This window comes from Penicillium riverlandense (genome assembly GCF_028828495.1).
Source record: "Penicillium riverlandense strain IBT 135883 chromosome Unknown utg000009l_segment0_segment0, whole genome shotgun sequence".
Classification (NCBI taxonomy): domain Eukaryota; kingdom Fungi; phylum Ascomycota; class Eurotiomycetes; order Eurotiales; family Aspergillaceae; genus Penicillium; species Penicillium riverlandense.
Window position 1 is genome coordinate 338,292 of NW_026643200.1, and position 15,277 is coordinate 353,568.

Sequence of the window (15,277 nt, forward strand, 5' to 3'; positions counted from 1 at the left end):
AAAATATATTCATGAAAGGGGACTGACCATGGTCACACATCACCCTCGGTACTTTCAAGAACCCTGCTATCAGCCAATCACCTTCTATTGCCATGGTAAACCGTTCCGAAACGGATTCAAAACACCCGCGGAGCGATGCAGTCCCCGCAGCATTCGCAGGGCCCAACACGCGACTGGTCCCGTCGGGCATCGACGAGAGTGACTTCGTGACAGTCAGGGAAGATCAAGATCTCCGAAGAGGTCTGCATCAGCGACATATCGGTCTTATTGCCATCGCAGGAGCTATCGTAAGAACGGAGTACTTTACCCTCGCTCGTAGTTGTCCGACTCACAGCCGCACAGGGTACGGGACTCTTCCTAGGTCTAGGAGGTTCAATCCAGACAGCTGGACCACTGGGCGCATTACTCGGTTACGCAACCATCGGCATTATCGTCTGCGCAGTGCAATTTGCATTGGGTGAGGTGACAGCCTTACTCCCCGTTACTGGCAGTTTCGTGCGACACGCTGAGGTGCTCGTTGACCCAGCCCTGGGATTTGCCATTGGGTGAGCTGCGTGTTCCAGGAGTGGCCCCCAAGGTCTCACTGACTCTATCCGACAGCTACAACTTGGTATACGGCAACTGTCTTTCCATCCCGACAGAAATCACTGCGATATGCGTCCTTTTCCAGTATTGGACCGACATCAACTCCTCGCTCTGGATAATGATATTCATCGTGTTGACTGTCATTGTCGGTCTATCATTCATCGGAATCTATGGTGAAGTTGAATTCTGGTTTGCCCTACTAAAGGTCGTCTTCATCATTTTCCTCATCCTTCTCGGTTTGGTCATTGACCTGGGTGGAGTTCCTGGCACTCCTCGAATTGGATTCCGATACTGGAATAATCCTGGACCATTCGTCGAGTATGTCGCGAGCGGGAGCTGGGGACGCTTCCTGGCTTATTGGGCGGTGATGAGCAATGCAGTCTTCAGCTTCGCTGGTGTCGAAAGCATTGCCATGGCTGCAGCTGAGACTCGCAACCCTAGAGTTGCCGTGCCGAATGCCTGCAAGAGGGTATTTATCCGAGTCGCGACATTCTACGTTCTTGCTGTCCTCATTGTTGGCATGCTCGTTCCAAGTGATGACCGTCGGCTCGATAATGAATCAGGAACAGCAGCACAGAGTCCGTTCGTCATTGCTGCAAGCGCAGCAGGCCTACACGGTGTGCCATCAATTGTCAACGCCATTGTAATTACATCAGCTTGGTCATCCTCAAATCAGGCCTTACTTGCCGGTACACGAGTCCTATACGGTCTTGCATTGAAGAAGCAAGCGCCTGCTATCTTCCTTAGGACAACTCGTTGGGGTGCACCATATGTCTGCGTGCTCTTCTTTTCGGCGTTCATGTTCCTCTCGTTTATGAGCCTGTCAGATGGCGCATTGACAGTTTTTTGGTGGCTGGTCGACCTAACCGCGTGTGCTGTGCTGATATCTTGGATCACGGTTCTGCTGAATCACTGGAGGCTCCTTCGTGCGATGAGGGAGCAAGAGCTGTCTTTGGCACTTCTTCCGTGGCATAGCAGATTTACCGGTACGTAAGCTGCCATTACCCTATCAAGCATGCACTGACAACAATTGGTAACAGAATATTCGACGCCGGCGGCACTAGTCATGTGCATTATCATTCTCCTGACCGCTGGGTTTCCCGTTTTCACCAAGGGCAACTGGTCCGCCAGCAGCTTCGTATCATCGTACTTGTAAGTTTGGTCCGCGCCTATCAGCAAAGGAGTATGTTCCTGACAGCAATTGGTCGCAGAGATATCCCCATCGTTATCGCCGCCTACGTAGCATGGAAGCTATATAAACGTACAAAAATGGTCAAATTGTGCGAGATACCACTGAAAGAAGCCCTGGAACGTGCAGCCGGTGATGTGGAGGCTGAAAAAGAGCATCCTCTATGGAGAAGGTTGATCGGTTTTCTCTGGGACTAGATGGTACAAAGGCCAATCAGTGGTATTGGAGTTTATCAGTATTTGCAATCCACGAGTTATCTAGGCAATTGCGAGAGCAGATGGCCAAAGCCAATAAATCTGGTAATTGCTTCCGGGGTGAAATGACGAACTGAGATATCAAGAGCTCCACCGGACGTCTGGTGAGCCTGAGTGACCGGACTGGAATTCTGACGGCGGGGAGAAGTAGTAGAGGACATTCCGGTTCCTGTGTGGAGATATCTAATTCTTGATGTTTCTCTCAAAACAGGGACAAATTTACCCTTATCGCTCTGCATCGAAGGCTTCTTCGTAGTCCTACGTTTGGTTAAGGCCATGGTGTTGAAGAGGTGTAGAGGTGTAGAGGGAAGAGAAAGAGGGGAGGGGTGAAGAACAAAGAAGGGAAGAAGAAAGCTCGCAAGTAGTTGCCAAGGCGTAGGAGAAGGTAAGTCTCTCAGGCAGGGCTGTCAGTTATTGAAAGCATAGAAGTACGGAAACGCGTTTGCTCTCTGTAGGTTTAGAGTTTGGGTGTTTGGGGTAGGCTGCTGCGCCAGCTTAAATTTGATATGCGCACGAAAAATGGCCACTACGATCTTCCACCTCGCAACATCCCTGCGCCGCGATCCAGTCTTTTCCTCGCTGAGAGGGCGCGGCTCACAAGAGAACGCCCCTGTCCACTGCCAAGTCGAAGGAACGTTTCGCACATGGTCCCTCCCGTCGTCGGCAAGAAGCCCAAACCTCGGGAGTTTATGGAGTATGTGTCCAAAGACAATCTGGAAGGAGGTCATGGATGTGCACAGATTGCGCCGCAGCGGACAGACCGAGTTTATACCTGGATACAAATTCCGCTCTCTCTCTCTCTCACGCTTGCCATAACGAACTGGCCCCCTTCGAACGAGCTTGATTTCAGGGCTACACCATTCGAGATTGCATTTCTACTTTGGGTAACGTACGTGCTAAGTTCAACGGTCGAGGCCATCTATGTTCCGGAGCCGTGGGCCTACTCGTGCCCTATGGAAAACGACTTCAGTACGACTCACAGAGCCTCCCGCTGCTGCCCGTCTTCGTGACATATACAACCCGGACGGTCAACTAGGGATTCAGGGCGAGCAGAGAAGAGAACGAAGGACCAGAAGACAGAACAAAGCATCGGCATTGCGGAACTAGTTCCCGATGTATCCAGACAGGGGGCTAGGGACAGATGGCAATTCAGTTGTACACCCCCCATTGTTTTCTGTTTGAGTTGGTCATCCGCGTCAAAAACTAGCGTGTATGGGATACGCGATCTTGGGACAAAACGGGACGGTCCACCGACGCTTCCTCTCGAACTACCGTGTTGTGCGCCATTAAACCGCCCAGTTTCCGCGGACGATTTCCTCGCGGATTTGGATCGCTTGGGCGCTTCACCCTCCCGGCCAACAGCGGAGGATTCTAGAAATCAAATCCCTTGCCCAAATCGACCGAGATTTAACAGCAGCAGACATCGCGGAACGGATCAGGAGAGAAACCAATATCAAACGGGATTCGTCCGGGACGGACGAGCCAGCGCACGTGGATAGTAACGGCTTGAATACCCAACAGCATTGCCGTCGTGATTTCGAGGCAGAATGGGGTTTGGGCTCCAACGTCCCACCGAACAAATCATTCATCGCTACGCTCCTGTATTTGATCATGATTGAGCACTTATCGGCTACGGCTCTATCCATTCTCGGATGACCGCAGAGCATGTCTGGCGTCAGACTATTCCATTTCGGGAGTCGGAAAGTGCGACCAAGTTCATTTGGAACACTGCCATCTCTGATCTTTCTCATCTCTCCTATTTCTCTTTATTCTTTCCATGGCTTCAACTCCCAGACAGAAACGCGCTCTTCCGCAACTGAAAGCGGAACTTGAGGAGGTTGTTACCGCCCGAGGAGCCGTTTACCGACACAAATACGCCACCATCTTTTATTTCGAGGACGATGACACCGAGGACGATGCAAAGTCCCTGGCCAACTGCCTTCAACATGTTTTTGATGTTACCGTCAACGTGCTCAAACTGGCCACGGATGATAGCACTCCAGACTGGAATGTGAGAGTTGTCATAAACCAAACCATCGACAAGATTGGGCCCTCTGGAAACGACACTGCATCCCTTCTGATCATTGCCTACATTGGGCATGGTTCGTTTGACAACGGAACGGGAGTTTTGGAACTTACATCTACGGACGGAAAGCAAAGCATCCAATGGGATCCCATTCATCGCTTGTTCTTCCGTGAGGACGATATCTTCTGCCACATTGACACCCTGGGATTCTTAGATTGCTGCTATGCATCGGCAACCAGGAGCAAGATAACACGTAGCAAGATCACTCGAACATGCCAAATTCTTGCTGCCTGCGGTCGAAATGAAGTGGCTCGGTTGCGCACGACTGGCATAAGCTTTACCCAGCGTCTTATCAGCGCTGCACGCGGTCTTCAGAGGAAGAATATGCCACTCACAACTGTTGCCGATTTGCTCGAGGAAGTGCAACATCTGAAGCCCCGCGGAGCTCCAAATGCAAGATTTCATCACATAGGAGGTATTAGACCGATAGCTTTGCCATTCAAGAAGGACTCGGCCTCGTCCATCAGCACACAGGTTGGGCTCCAGCGGCTTAGTCTGTCACACTTAAACCGCCTGCAAAATGTCCTTGTGGAACTTACACTTGATGGCCAGCCTAAGCAAATCTCTGAGCAGTTCAAGGGCGTTCTAGCATCCTTACCTTCAGGGTTTCAGGTCAACATTGTCGACGCCTACGAAACCGATGCTTCAGCTCTGTTTCTCCTTCGCATGTCCTGGTTTACCTGGGCCAGACTGTCGGCCATGGTTGATTTCCGGTTTGTTGGTGTCATCATCGGATCGTCTTTGATCCATTCTGGTACGAACTTATGACTTTGACTGGTCGAATTTAGCATATGTTAATTATCTTTAGTTGCAACACCTCCGCGCGTTTCTGTCAGGTAACTCGGAGAAGCAGCCAGTGGACTTCCTCGCTAGATATCTGGTGCTTTACTATACTCCGTTTCAATTCCTCTGAAAAGATAAGCCGAGACGATCTGATTTTTATTGGGGAAATGAGAATTCTCCCTGGTAGCTGTTTCCGACCAAAGCGAACAAGGACATACACAAAAACATGACAAAAACATACGGCGGCTGAAATTCGGGTTACTCGCCCAGCTACTAAATGGCCGGCATGTGGCTCATGTGCAGTAGTCGGGTGTATATCTGACATGGTTATGAAATGCCGCTTGAATCAACAGCCCCAGAAACTCTAGCGTATGCGGCCGCATCTTGCCTGCTTCGTGAAATATTCTTTCTATAACGCGCAACTTGCTTTGAATACCATCGTTAACCCAAGTTCCCTGCAAGGCTTGCAGAGTTTACAATCTTCCCTGTCTCATCGCTTGCCACTCGCCATCCTGCCGACCCTTCCCCTTAAGTTGCTGCAGCCAATTCTCAAAAGTCTTCGCCACCATGAACCTGATCATCTGCAGATCGAACAAAAAATACTTAGACAGCCTTCACGTGTTATCCAAAACAAAAGCTTGCCAAGCACAATAGCTTATTAAGAAGACATGTTTAGAGATCTGTATTTACGTTGGTGAATGATTTTAACTGTCCCTTTCGCAATAGAGAGACAATTACTAGCTGTCGGTGCCGAAACAGAAAAAGAAAAAGTCTTCATATTTGGAACAGAGCATTAGTGCTTATTGAGCCGCAAAGACAGCGTATAGTGACCTTCTCCTTTATCCACGCCTCCATTTCCGGAGTAGATTCGCAAAATTAGCTTTCAGATCATTCCCTACTACGAACGATGATCATGTATCATATGTCGATTATACGAGATACCCTACGCAGCGTCACACTCACTAAACCTAAAAAACTTTGTTGGTTCAACTATCTTCGTGGCGATTTACATTCGATTGATATTATACTATATTTATCTAACGGATGGCCTGACTATGGAGGGCCGAGACCTGGTTGATCTGCGTAGATGGACACCAAACGAAGATACGAGCTTTGATGAAACATCCGCACATCGTGATCTGCAAGACAGCATGCAGATCACAACGTCCCTCCAAATACGAATCATTCATTCTGAGGTCGTAAGCATGCATCGATTGGCAGCTGTAAACCGATGGCCTGTTCAAGTTCTATACCCTAAGCCAAGGTCCCTGAGATATCTCGGAACGAGGCCACAAACATGGCAGTTGATAGCCGAGTGAGATCTAAGGAAACTCTGCGCAGGATGTCACAAAAGAGCTGTTAGTCTTCATTGTTCATTCCCTTTTTTGCTTTTAACGGTAAATGAAAACCAAAGTTCTGAGGCTCGCTGCGCTCAGTAAACGTAAACCCCCAAATCTATTCATTTCCATGACACGAATATCTTGGAGAAAACTCCTCTAGGCCCTACTCAACTCGTATAGTCCGACATTGACTCGAAACGCTCATGATGTCATCCTTCTATCTTGTAAATGGCCGCCGCATACGAGCTATCTGGTTTTTCCGCCCCCATTCGCTTCCAGGCAGATACAGCAGGCTTGCCACCTGATATTTGCCCCCAGCCATGTGAGATTCCCTTGATGTCTTCCTCATAACGACACCTAATAACTGTTAGCGTTCAATAGCCATGCAGGGATGAAACAGACGGCAAGTTTATGCTATTCTCGATTGAAAAATGCAGAGATAAAGGAGCTTGCCTGTACTCCGTACGTATGTGAATAATATCGGGTCTAAGAATACTACCAGATCTCAACACCAGCGCATCAGTGGTGATTGTCCTGTAATCCCAGATAAGAGCCTTGAGATCAGTTCAGCTGATGGAGTTGGTCCTAGTCCTAAAAGAACCTAATGAAGCAGAGCGATGTGAAGATCGCGCAATGTGTGGAGGGCAGTTCTTCGAGACCCAGCGAGTTAATCGTATTCCAGAGGGCTATGTCGCCATGATGGGGCGATAATGATGCTGTTCATTCATTCAGATGCAACATTATCATTCAAAAAGTCTTTCAAAGGTTGTGATTAGCAGAGCACAACCTCGTATTCCCAGGGTATGCGCCCAGAAGGTTTGAGACTGACTGAATACGGGAGACAAATGTTTCAAGTGCCTACCGTCATGACATCAATGCCATTTTCAATAATCTCGAGGCTGCGACAAAATGGATAGGGTCTGGGGAATGGCTCTCTTGGGATTTACATATAAAATCGGCCTCATCCTCTCGTCTCAACTAATTCAAACAAGAAATCTGGTGATCAATAAATCCTAAGGCCAGTACCTCCATCTACAGGCACTAATTTCCAGTCTTAATCAGTTCGTCACTACCAATCCTCTTTCAAAATGCGTTTCTTTGCTATACTTCCTGCTCTCCTCTCCCTGGCTGCGGCTGTACCCCCTCACAACATCGTTCCCCCTCACAAAACCATCGCCCGCCACCCCATCGCGGATGTCAAAGCCAGCGCTGCCCGCGCTTTGGTTCAACTTGAGGCCTCTGGTTGCGACTGGCTCGGTACGCATCACCCTACCCGATACATAATTGCTTGTTTGCATATTGACATGAGAGAAATAGCGTGTGTGTCTGCGCTTGCTACTCTTACTACTACCTGTGCAGCTGCCGCTGCCGAGGATGCTATTAGTAAGTAACAGATGAATGGGAGTCCAAAATTCAAGGCTGACTCTGCCAGACCCTATTGCCGATGCAGCATGCTTGGCATCTGTTGGGACAAACTTGAGCACCGTTGTAAGTCTCTTCTTAGTATGCTGCGAGCCTAAATATTAACGATGGACAGTCTGCTTGCTATAGTTGCGTGGATCCAGCCCCAACGCCAGTGAGTAATCTTGCTTCTGAAAGTTGGTGACAATTGTGGATATAAAACTGACTTGATTTGAGTGAACAAATCTACTTAGATACTCGGCGTCAACAGTTGTCTCTACTATTATTAGGCAGCTATCCTGGGCGGTTCCTGTTACAGAGTTGTCAAGTTCTTTTTGTGTGATTTTTTGCCTTGATGTAGGTTTTTCTCTAGCTTAGTTTTCCCTACATCGTTTTGTGAATGCGGAGGCATCTTATCTTCATTTCGGGGATTGACGGGACCGAGCTCTCTAAGTGGTCGACATATTGCTGAAATTGGGGGAATGTAGCTAGCCATTCTGTAGCCTGATGGAGAAATTGTCCAAGATCGAAGTTCTTCCACAGAGCAGCCCAACAACGTTTTAGATCCCAGAGAATTTCAGTAGAAGATACTGGTTGTGATCAATCTTAGACTCCGAGAGCAACCTAGCTCGCTGGTGAATCGAGTGCGTCGAGGTTCGGAGCTTTTTGGCTTGCCGGTCATATTCGATCGAATTTCTCTTAGTAGTTGCTTTTAGTTAGACACCTGCACATCCGCTCCGCATATTGCAGATTTGTAGATGCTTCTTCAACAACCCAACCGCAACAACCCAACCCACCCGACGTATCCATATGCTCACGATAGATCCGCCCCACAGTTTGAGCCAAGAATGCCTCCGCATTGAATTTAGTGACTCCGATCTGTTGACTGAGGTCGCAGTCTGACCACAGCTTCGAAGTTCGGATTGCTGATTCCCGCTGTACAGACAGGGTAACTAGATGGCGTAACAGTCCAGTTTTCACAAAGTTGTACTCCCGAGTGCATGACAACTTCAGATCCTGAGCAAATCGACTGGATTTGTGAGCATTGCGTCGCAGCTTGGTTTGACTCAGCAGTGGACCAGCACGTTCTCTTGGGAGTCACGTCCTCTCAGTGGAGTTTTTGCCTTGGGAACGCAGTTGAAAAGTTTGGGGACCTGTGCCATGTTGAATCTTCCATCAAATGAATTGCCTTGGAAATGAGCCCGTTCGAAGGGGGCCAGTTCGATAGGGTAGGCTGGAGGGAATAGCGGATGGTGTATCCAGTTTTAGACTCGGTCCGTTCGCTGCGGCACAATACGCGCAGAGCTCTCACAGGGCATACCGGGAATACAATCGTGGCAAAATTTGCGACGCAGGATATATCCAGTTGCAGTACACATGCAAAAGCTTTCTGGTACTCGTTGAAATCTTGTTGGCCCGAAGACCACAGTCGACATGGTAGCGTCCGAGTGCGTACATGGTGGTGGTTGGGAAGAGTGTGACGTTGGAATAGTCGGAGGGTAACTGGATGCGAGGCCAGGATGAAGGAACGAGGAAGAAGTGAATAAATAGAGAAAACTGTACGGGTATGGCAGGCAGAAAGGATACGTCGAGCCAAATCCAGCCTAGAATATATACCTAGTGCAAACAAAGAAAATACTCTTGCACGTAGAAAGGTGGCCTGCCTGTCTGGACAATTACAAGAGGACTGATTGTTGCATGTAGGCAAGTGCCTGCGCATAGAGAGTCGAATGTACATTCTTTTAGGACTCACATTGAATATGAGATACGAACGCCCTGGGTATATGCGAAAACAAAAGGACGACAAAACAAATTACTTCCCCAGCGTCCTCCTGCATTCATCACAATACCACGTCCCTACAGGTTCACGGGTCAAGCCGACGCATTTCCAGTGGAACCACTCATACGGACAATCGTCGTTGTCGCAAGCGACCATATCACCATGGCTGACCGTCCGACAGGTACAGTACACTTTGCTATCCTCATTCCCTTCATCCTCATCCTCCTCTTCGTCATCATCAACATCATCGCCCTGGGCATCGCTCTTCTCCGAGTCATCCGTGTCCGCGCTGCTAAGCATGGAGTCGTCGTCCTCGTCGCCATCGCCAGCGGGCGATTTCTTCGAGATCTTGACGCGGCCACTGGCGCTGGAGGAGCGCTTGGTCGGCTTGCCGTTTGCGCTCTTGAGTTTCTTGACTTGTTGGTGCGGCGCGATCTTCTTCGTCATTGCTTTCTTGGGTCCGCCCATCGTGCGTGGGCCCGCGCTGCCTGCTCGGCTGGAGGCCGGTGTGCCGGCTTTGGGTGTGCCGGGGCCAAGGGAGGACTGACGCAGGTTCGAAGAAGCCGCTGGCACGGCTCCGAATGATGTGTTCAGTCGGCGCCGCTTGTGATCCACTGCTCCCGCGGAGGATTCTCGCTGCCGCTGCAGCGCGTGAACGCCCGTGGTGCCGGTGGGAGTTGCAGGCGCGGAGCTGCGAGCTGTGGCTTGTGCTGCTAGTACGGCAGCTGCGTTGCCAGGACGAGGGACGCTGGCCTGGTGTAGTCTCTGTGCAGCAGCCAGAATCGGGTTGGCGTTTCCAGAGGTCGGGTTAAGAGGCGTGGAAGAGTAGGCAGGCGAATCTGCGGAAGGGGTAGAGTCTGGGAAGAAGACTTTCGGGGGGTCTTTGTATTGGTTCTTGTTGTCGAAGAGCGAGGGGATGGGAGGGTCGTTGGTGAGAATGCCATCGTTGATCAAGTCGCGGATGCGCACATCGAGTCTCTTGATCTGCCGATCGAGAAGCACGCAGGCCTTATCGCTCAGCTGGATCTTCTCGTCTTGGAGCTGCTGGCACTGGTCCAAATTCTGGAGAATGGTCTTTCCGTACTGTTCCTCTTTGGGATTCGGGGCGAGACTGCCGTTCAACTTGACGAATTTCTGGATGCTGCTGTCGCGCGAGTTGATTGTGGCGCGGCACTCCTGCATGACTTTATCCTTGGCTTGGATTTCTTCCATCAGGTGGTTGATCTCCGCTGGGAGGTTTGCGACATCGTGGACGAAGTGCTCGAGGACCGTCGCGCAGTCCTCTGCTCCGTGCGCCATGTTGGGTGGGATCGATCAGACCAACAGTCTGCCGAGTGTGATGATAATGTACTCCTGTACACCCCTGATGAGCGTAAGAAGCACCTCTGATGGAAAGGCGTCGACGGTGGATGGATGAAGGACAGTCGCAAGATCAAGGGCGAGAATCACGGCCGATCAGATGCTGACTCAGAGCATAGTCATGTGACATTCCAGGATCACCGCGCGACTCAAACCCGTGCTTCTTGCGCTGAATTATCTTCAGGAAGGAATCTGAACCTCTGACTCTAGCTGCTTAGAAAGGTATAAGCCTGTTCCTTTCCATCGCCTCGTCGTTATTGGCGAGTCAACTGCCACCCACTTCTTTATAGAACGAGTGCAAACGGTGCAAACACCGGTATCGCTCTCCCCGCGCTAAGATAGAAAGAAGATTGTTGCGTCAAACTCCGAGACCACGCAATTCCGCTCCTGGTGCTTCCGGCTGACCTTCTCGGTGTCTACCTCGGTGTGCGCTTGCTCTGATTGACCTCTCAACCTGTAGACCGGATCATCCGGTCAGGCATTCCAACAAAATGGGCCAGGAAGCGACCACTCCGTTGCCGGAGGGCATCTTCTCCCTTCTGGACACCGATCTCTACAAACTGACGATGCAATGCGCGATCCTCAAGTACTTTCCTGATGTTTGTGAGTGGTCATGTGAGACCTGGATGAGCTTGTTTCTAATATTCTCAATCTAGATGTGACTTACGGCTTCACAAACCGCACCCCGGACATGAAGCTGCGTCGCGGAGCGTACAAATGGCTTCTGGAACAGATGGACAGTACGTGCCCCTTGAGACTCCATTGAAAGTACCTCACTGACTGTCTACGCCTCCAGAACTCGCCAATATCTGTGTCACCGCCGAAGAGCGCGCCTTCCTCAAGAACAAATGCCCGTACTTCAATGACGCCTACATCACCTTCCTGGAGACATTCAGGCTCAAACCCTCCGAGCAGATCGAGATCAAGTTTACGCCTGTCCATGACACCGGCAGTGACGATGACGAAGGTCTCGTGGAGTACATCATCAAGGGACTCTGGCTCGACACCATCCTGTACGAGATCCCGCTATTGGCGCTGACCAGCCAGGCATATTTTATGTTCAGCGACACCGACTGGGACTACGAGCTTCAGGAGGAGAAGGCATACCGTAAAGGCTGCGCGCTGCTGGAGAACGGGTGCATCTTTTCGGAGTTTGGATCGCGTCGTCGCCGGGACTACCATACCCACGACTTGGTCATGACTGGGTTGTGTCGAGCTGCAGAGGAGGGTAAACGGCGAGGGTGGAAAGGCGTTTTGTCCGGGACAAGCAATGTGCACTTTGCGATGAAGTACAACACCAATGCTGTGGGGACTGTGGCGCATGAGTGGTACATGGGCATTGCCGCTATCACGGATGACTATAAAAACGCCAACGAGCTGGCTTTGCGGTACTGGCTTGGATGTTTCGGAGAAGGGGTAAGTTCTGTGCGAGTGTGCATTCTAACGGCTGCTAATGACAATGACAGGTCCTCGGAATTGCGCTCACCGACACATTCGGCACGCCGGCCTTCCTCGACGCTTTCCGCAAGCCCATCCCCGAGTATACCAGCGCAGGCGTAGGGCTAGTTAGCACTACAGCCTCCGGCGCCGCAACCACCGTGGAATCGACAGTACAGAGCGAGTCGACCGTCAACTCCCCTATTGCCGCACCGATCCACAACGGCGGCAGTCACCCAACCAGGACGTATGCACAGGTCTACGATGGCATTCGACAAGACTCAGGCGACCCAGCGTACTTCGTCAAAATGGTGCGACAATTTTATGAGGGCGAGGGGATTACGTCACCCAAGACGGTGGTCTTCTCGGACTCCCTGACGATCGACCTGTGCCTGGAGTACAAGACCATTGCCGAGGAAGCAAACTTCAAGCCCGTGTTTGGTGTGGGCACTTTCTTTACCAGTAATTTCCTCTCTCGGCTTCTGCTTGAGAACCGTTACTGACTTTTGGTTACTAGATGATTTCACCAACAAATCCAACGGCAAGAAATCCAAACCGCTCAATATCGTCATCAAGATCGCCACAGCGAACGGTCGTCCAGCTGTCAAGCTGAGTGATAACATGGGCAAGAACACGGGTGACCGTGAAACAGTCCAGAAGGTGAAGAAGCAGCTCGGTTACGTGGAGCAAGAGTGGGAGGAGGGCGATGAGAGTAATCGCTGGGCGCGACACACATAGCCATCTACAATGTGCTTCAGGAAGGCATGGATGGAAACGAACGTGTTCCCAGGACGCCATCTCCAACATCCTCGAACGCCTGTGTATCATCAATTCCAGGGCATTCAAATGTACCTGGGCATCAAACAAAAAAGGTCTCCACAGCGCCATCTCCAACATCTTTGAAACCCTGTGAGACCAGGGTCAATGTACTTTTTTGCGGTTTGATCATTTAGCAAGTTGGTCTAGAAGGGGCAGACAGAACGGAAAGGACAGGCCAGACGGCCAGGGGAAGATATGATATCCTTCTATAGAATAGAATGTGGTTGCTGCCAATGGTGCGTACATACAGTTCTCTAAAATTAAGATACAAGTAATGAGAACACCAACACGGTAAAAGTATCACACCTGGAATCCGACCTCCAATTTTTTGTCCAGAGGCATAATCCTGATCCTGATACTGATCTCAGGTACAAATATACTTTGTTAGGATGCAAACCCCAGAAAATCTTTAACTTAATGAAGGATTCCGGATACAAAATGACAGAACCTCGCTTAGTGAACAAGAGCCGCAACAGATTATTCTGCCAAGGTCTGCGTTTTACACTAGATGCCAGTAAGTCTGGAAACAGTCCGTGATTATGTAAAATCCACCTATTTTACCAGATACTTTCAAATATATATATCTAAGCACATAATAGACATTTTATCTCCAAACTCCATAAATTAATTAATTATTTCTCTCTCTATCTATTGCACCCCTAATATCTAGTATAATACCCATTTGCACGCTTTACAGCTGCAATTCGCCTAGGCACTGACCGAATTAGGTTATCAATCGTCCCCTGATCTAAAGCATCCCATGCCTCACACATACAATCTTTAAAGAACTCCCAATCAGCCTCTGATTGACCCATATTAACTAATTCAGGATGTAGTTCAAAGATCTTTAATTTTAAAAGTCTCCAAACGGGCTCAATTGGGTTCAAATCAGGAGAGTGCGGAGGCCATTCCATTACCTCAATACCATGTATTTCAAACCACTCTCGCGCAACGTATGATTTATGAATCTTTGCATTATCTTGTTGAAAGATAGTACCGGGTTCATAGTGCTTAATAAGTCCCTCTTCGAGTGCATTCACATATGATTTCGTAGTATATCCGTTGCGAGGCGAGTCGGCGTCCCGCTCCATAATAATCAAGTTCGTACGGCCACCAATCTAAATTCCGGCCCAAACCATTTGTGAAATATCCTTTACATGAGGCTTAATATTCACAAGATCACGTCGGTATGCTTCAGACCAGAATCTAAAGACCCATCGGTCGGTAGAATTAGTTGAACGTTGAACTGAGCATTCATCTGAAAAGATAATATTTGGTAATACCCTATATCTCCCCCAAATTCGGGCGAATCGCTTCCGTTTTCGAGCAGTATCATAGTTTAAAGGTATCCGCTTGCGTGATTTGTATTTCTTAAGGTCGTATTGCCTTAGAATCTTGCGAATAGTCTCACGACACGGATTTCCGGGTACGTTTGCAGAGAGGAGCCTATAGCTCCACCACGGGTTCCGACGAGCGAGATGAAAGACATATCTGCAATCAGATTGGGTAAAGACTTTAGGGCGACCAGTACGAGGGCAAGATTTAACGTCTGCGCGCTGTTGGAATCGATAGCGTGTTTTGTAGATTGTGCTGCGAGAAACGCCTAAATCAGATGCGATTTTGGTAGGCGATTGCCCTAGTTCAAGGGCATACAAAATTGCAGAGCGCGTTGGGCCACATAGTTCAGCATTTGGCCTTCGATTTCCACTTATTTCAGTCCCAAACCGACGCATGGTTGTTGAGTAAATAAAAATATAAAGTAGGGGACGCGTCGTATACGCGCTAAAATTTGGGGCGGTGTTTCCAGACTAAATTGACGCGTTGGTGTAACATTTTTTGGCCCTGAGATGCAGACTATTCAGCTCTATAAAAGGGAGATAAGAGACCGTAGGGATTAGTACTGTACCCCACTTCCCAAGCTAGCCTGCCCCTCTCAGCCTCATGAATTATTCTACCTAATAATCCATTCTGCCTAATGAAAAGAAAATATATATTGCTTTCATTCTTTCTTTCGATGATAGTCAACTACCCTAATTGAGAGAGATATGGACCCCCCGATACAATCCGACGAGCCAGTGCGTCGACGATTCCACTTGCGAAGTTACAACCTGCCTTACCAACTCTTCGAAGCTCCCGACTCCACCCCCAGAAATCCAGAGTCGACGAACTTGTTCGGAGTTTACACGACTAGCCGTCAATCCACAACCACAAAGCTTATTTTTCAATCTTCCGGCAAAAATCAAA

At 49.4% G+C, this 15,277-nt stretch overlaps 5 protein-coding genes across 5 annotated transcripts; 4 read left to right on the forward strand and 1 right to left on the reverse strand.

The window, feature by feature from the left end:
- Positions 1 to 92: 92 nt before the first annotated feature.
- Positions 93 to 1,971, forward strand: N7474_010410 (uncharacterized protein; the record flags this gene model as incomplete). Its single annotated transcript, XM_057201820.1, has 5 exons — positions 93 to 287; positions 343 to 545; positions 601 to 1,571; positions 1,626 to 1,737; positions 1,797 to 1,971. 5 exons carry the CDS (start codon positions 93 to 95, stop codon positions 1,969 to 1,971), a joined length of 1,656 nt encoding a protein of 551 aa, XP_057048091.1.
- Positions 1,972 to 3,805: 1,834 nt separating this feature from the next.
- Positions 3,806 to 4,882, forward strand: N7474_010411 (uncharacterized protein; the record flags this gene model as incomplete). Its single annotated transcript, XM_057201821.1, has 1 exon — positions 3,806 to 4,882. The coding sequence occupies one exon, from the start codon at positions 3,806 to 3,808 to the stop codon at positions 4,880 to 4,882; it is 1,077 nt and encodes a 358-aa protein (XP_057048092.1).
- A 2,443-nt stretch (positions 4,883 to 7,325) lies between these two features.
- Positions 7,326 to 7,821, forward strand: N7474_010412 (uncharacterized protein; the record flags this gene model as incomplete). Its single annotated transcript, XM_057201822.1, has 4 exons — positions 7,326 to 7,494; positions 7,597 to 7,620; positions 7,670 to 7,725; positions 7,789 to 7,821. The coding sequence occupies 4 exons, from the start codon at positions 7,326 to 7,328 to the stop codon at positions 7,819 to 7,821; spliced, it is 282 nt and encodes a 93-aa protein (XP_057048093.1).
- Positions 7,822 to 9,451: 1,630 nt separating this feature from the next.
- On the reverse strand, positions 9,452 to 10,717 carry N7474_010413 (putative PHD finger domain protein; the record flags this gene model as incomplete). The annotated part of the gene is made up of 1 exon (XM_057201823.1): positions 9,452 to 10,717. One exon carries the CDS (start codon positions 10,715 to 10,717, stop codon positions 9,452 to 9,454), a length of 1,266 nt encoding a protein of 421 aa, XP_057048094.1.
- Positions 10,718 to 11,268: 551 nt separating this feature from the next.
- N7474_010414 (nicotinate phosphoribosyltransferase) lies at positions 11,269 to 12,952 on the forward strand (the record flags this gene model as incomplete). The annotated part of the gene is made up of 5 exons (XM_057201824.1): positions 11,269 to 11,380; positions 11,434 to 11,517; positions 11,574 to 12,193; positions 12,244 to 12,676; positions 12,732 to 12,952. 5 exons carry the CDS (start codon positions 11,269 to 11,271, stop codon positions 12,950 to 12,952), a joined length of 1,470 nt encoding a protein of 489 aa, XP_057048095.1.
- Between the last annotated feature and the right edge of the window lie 2,325 nt (positions 12,953 to 15,277).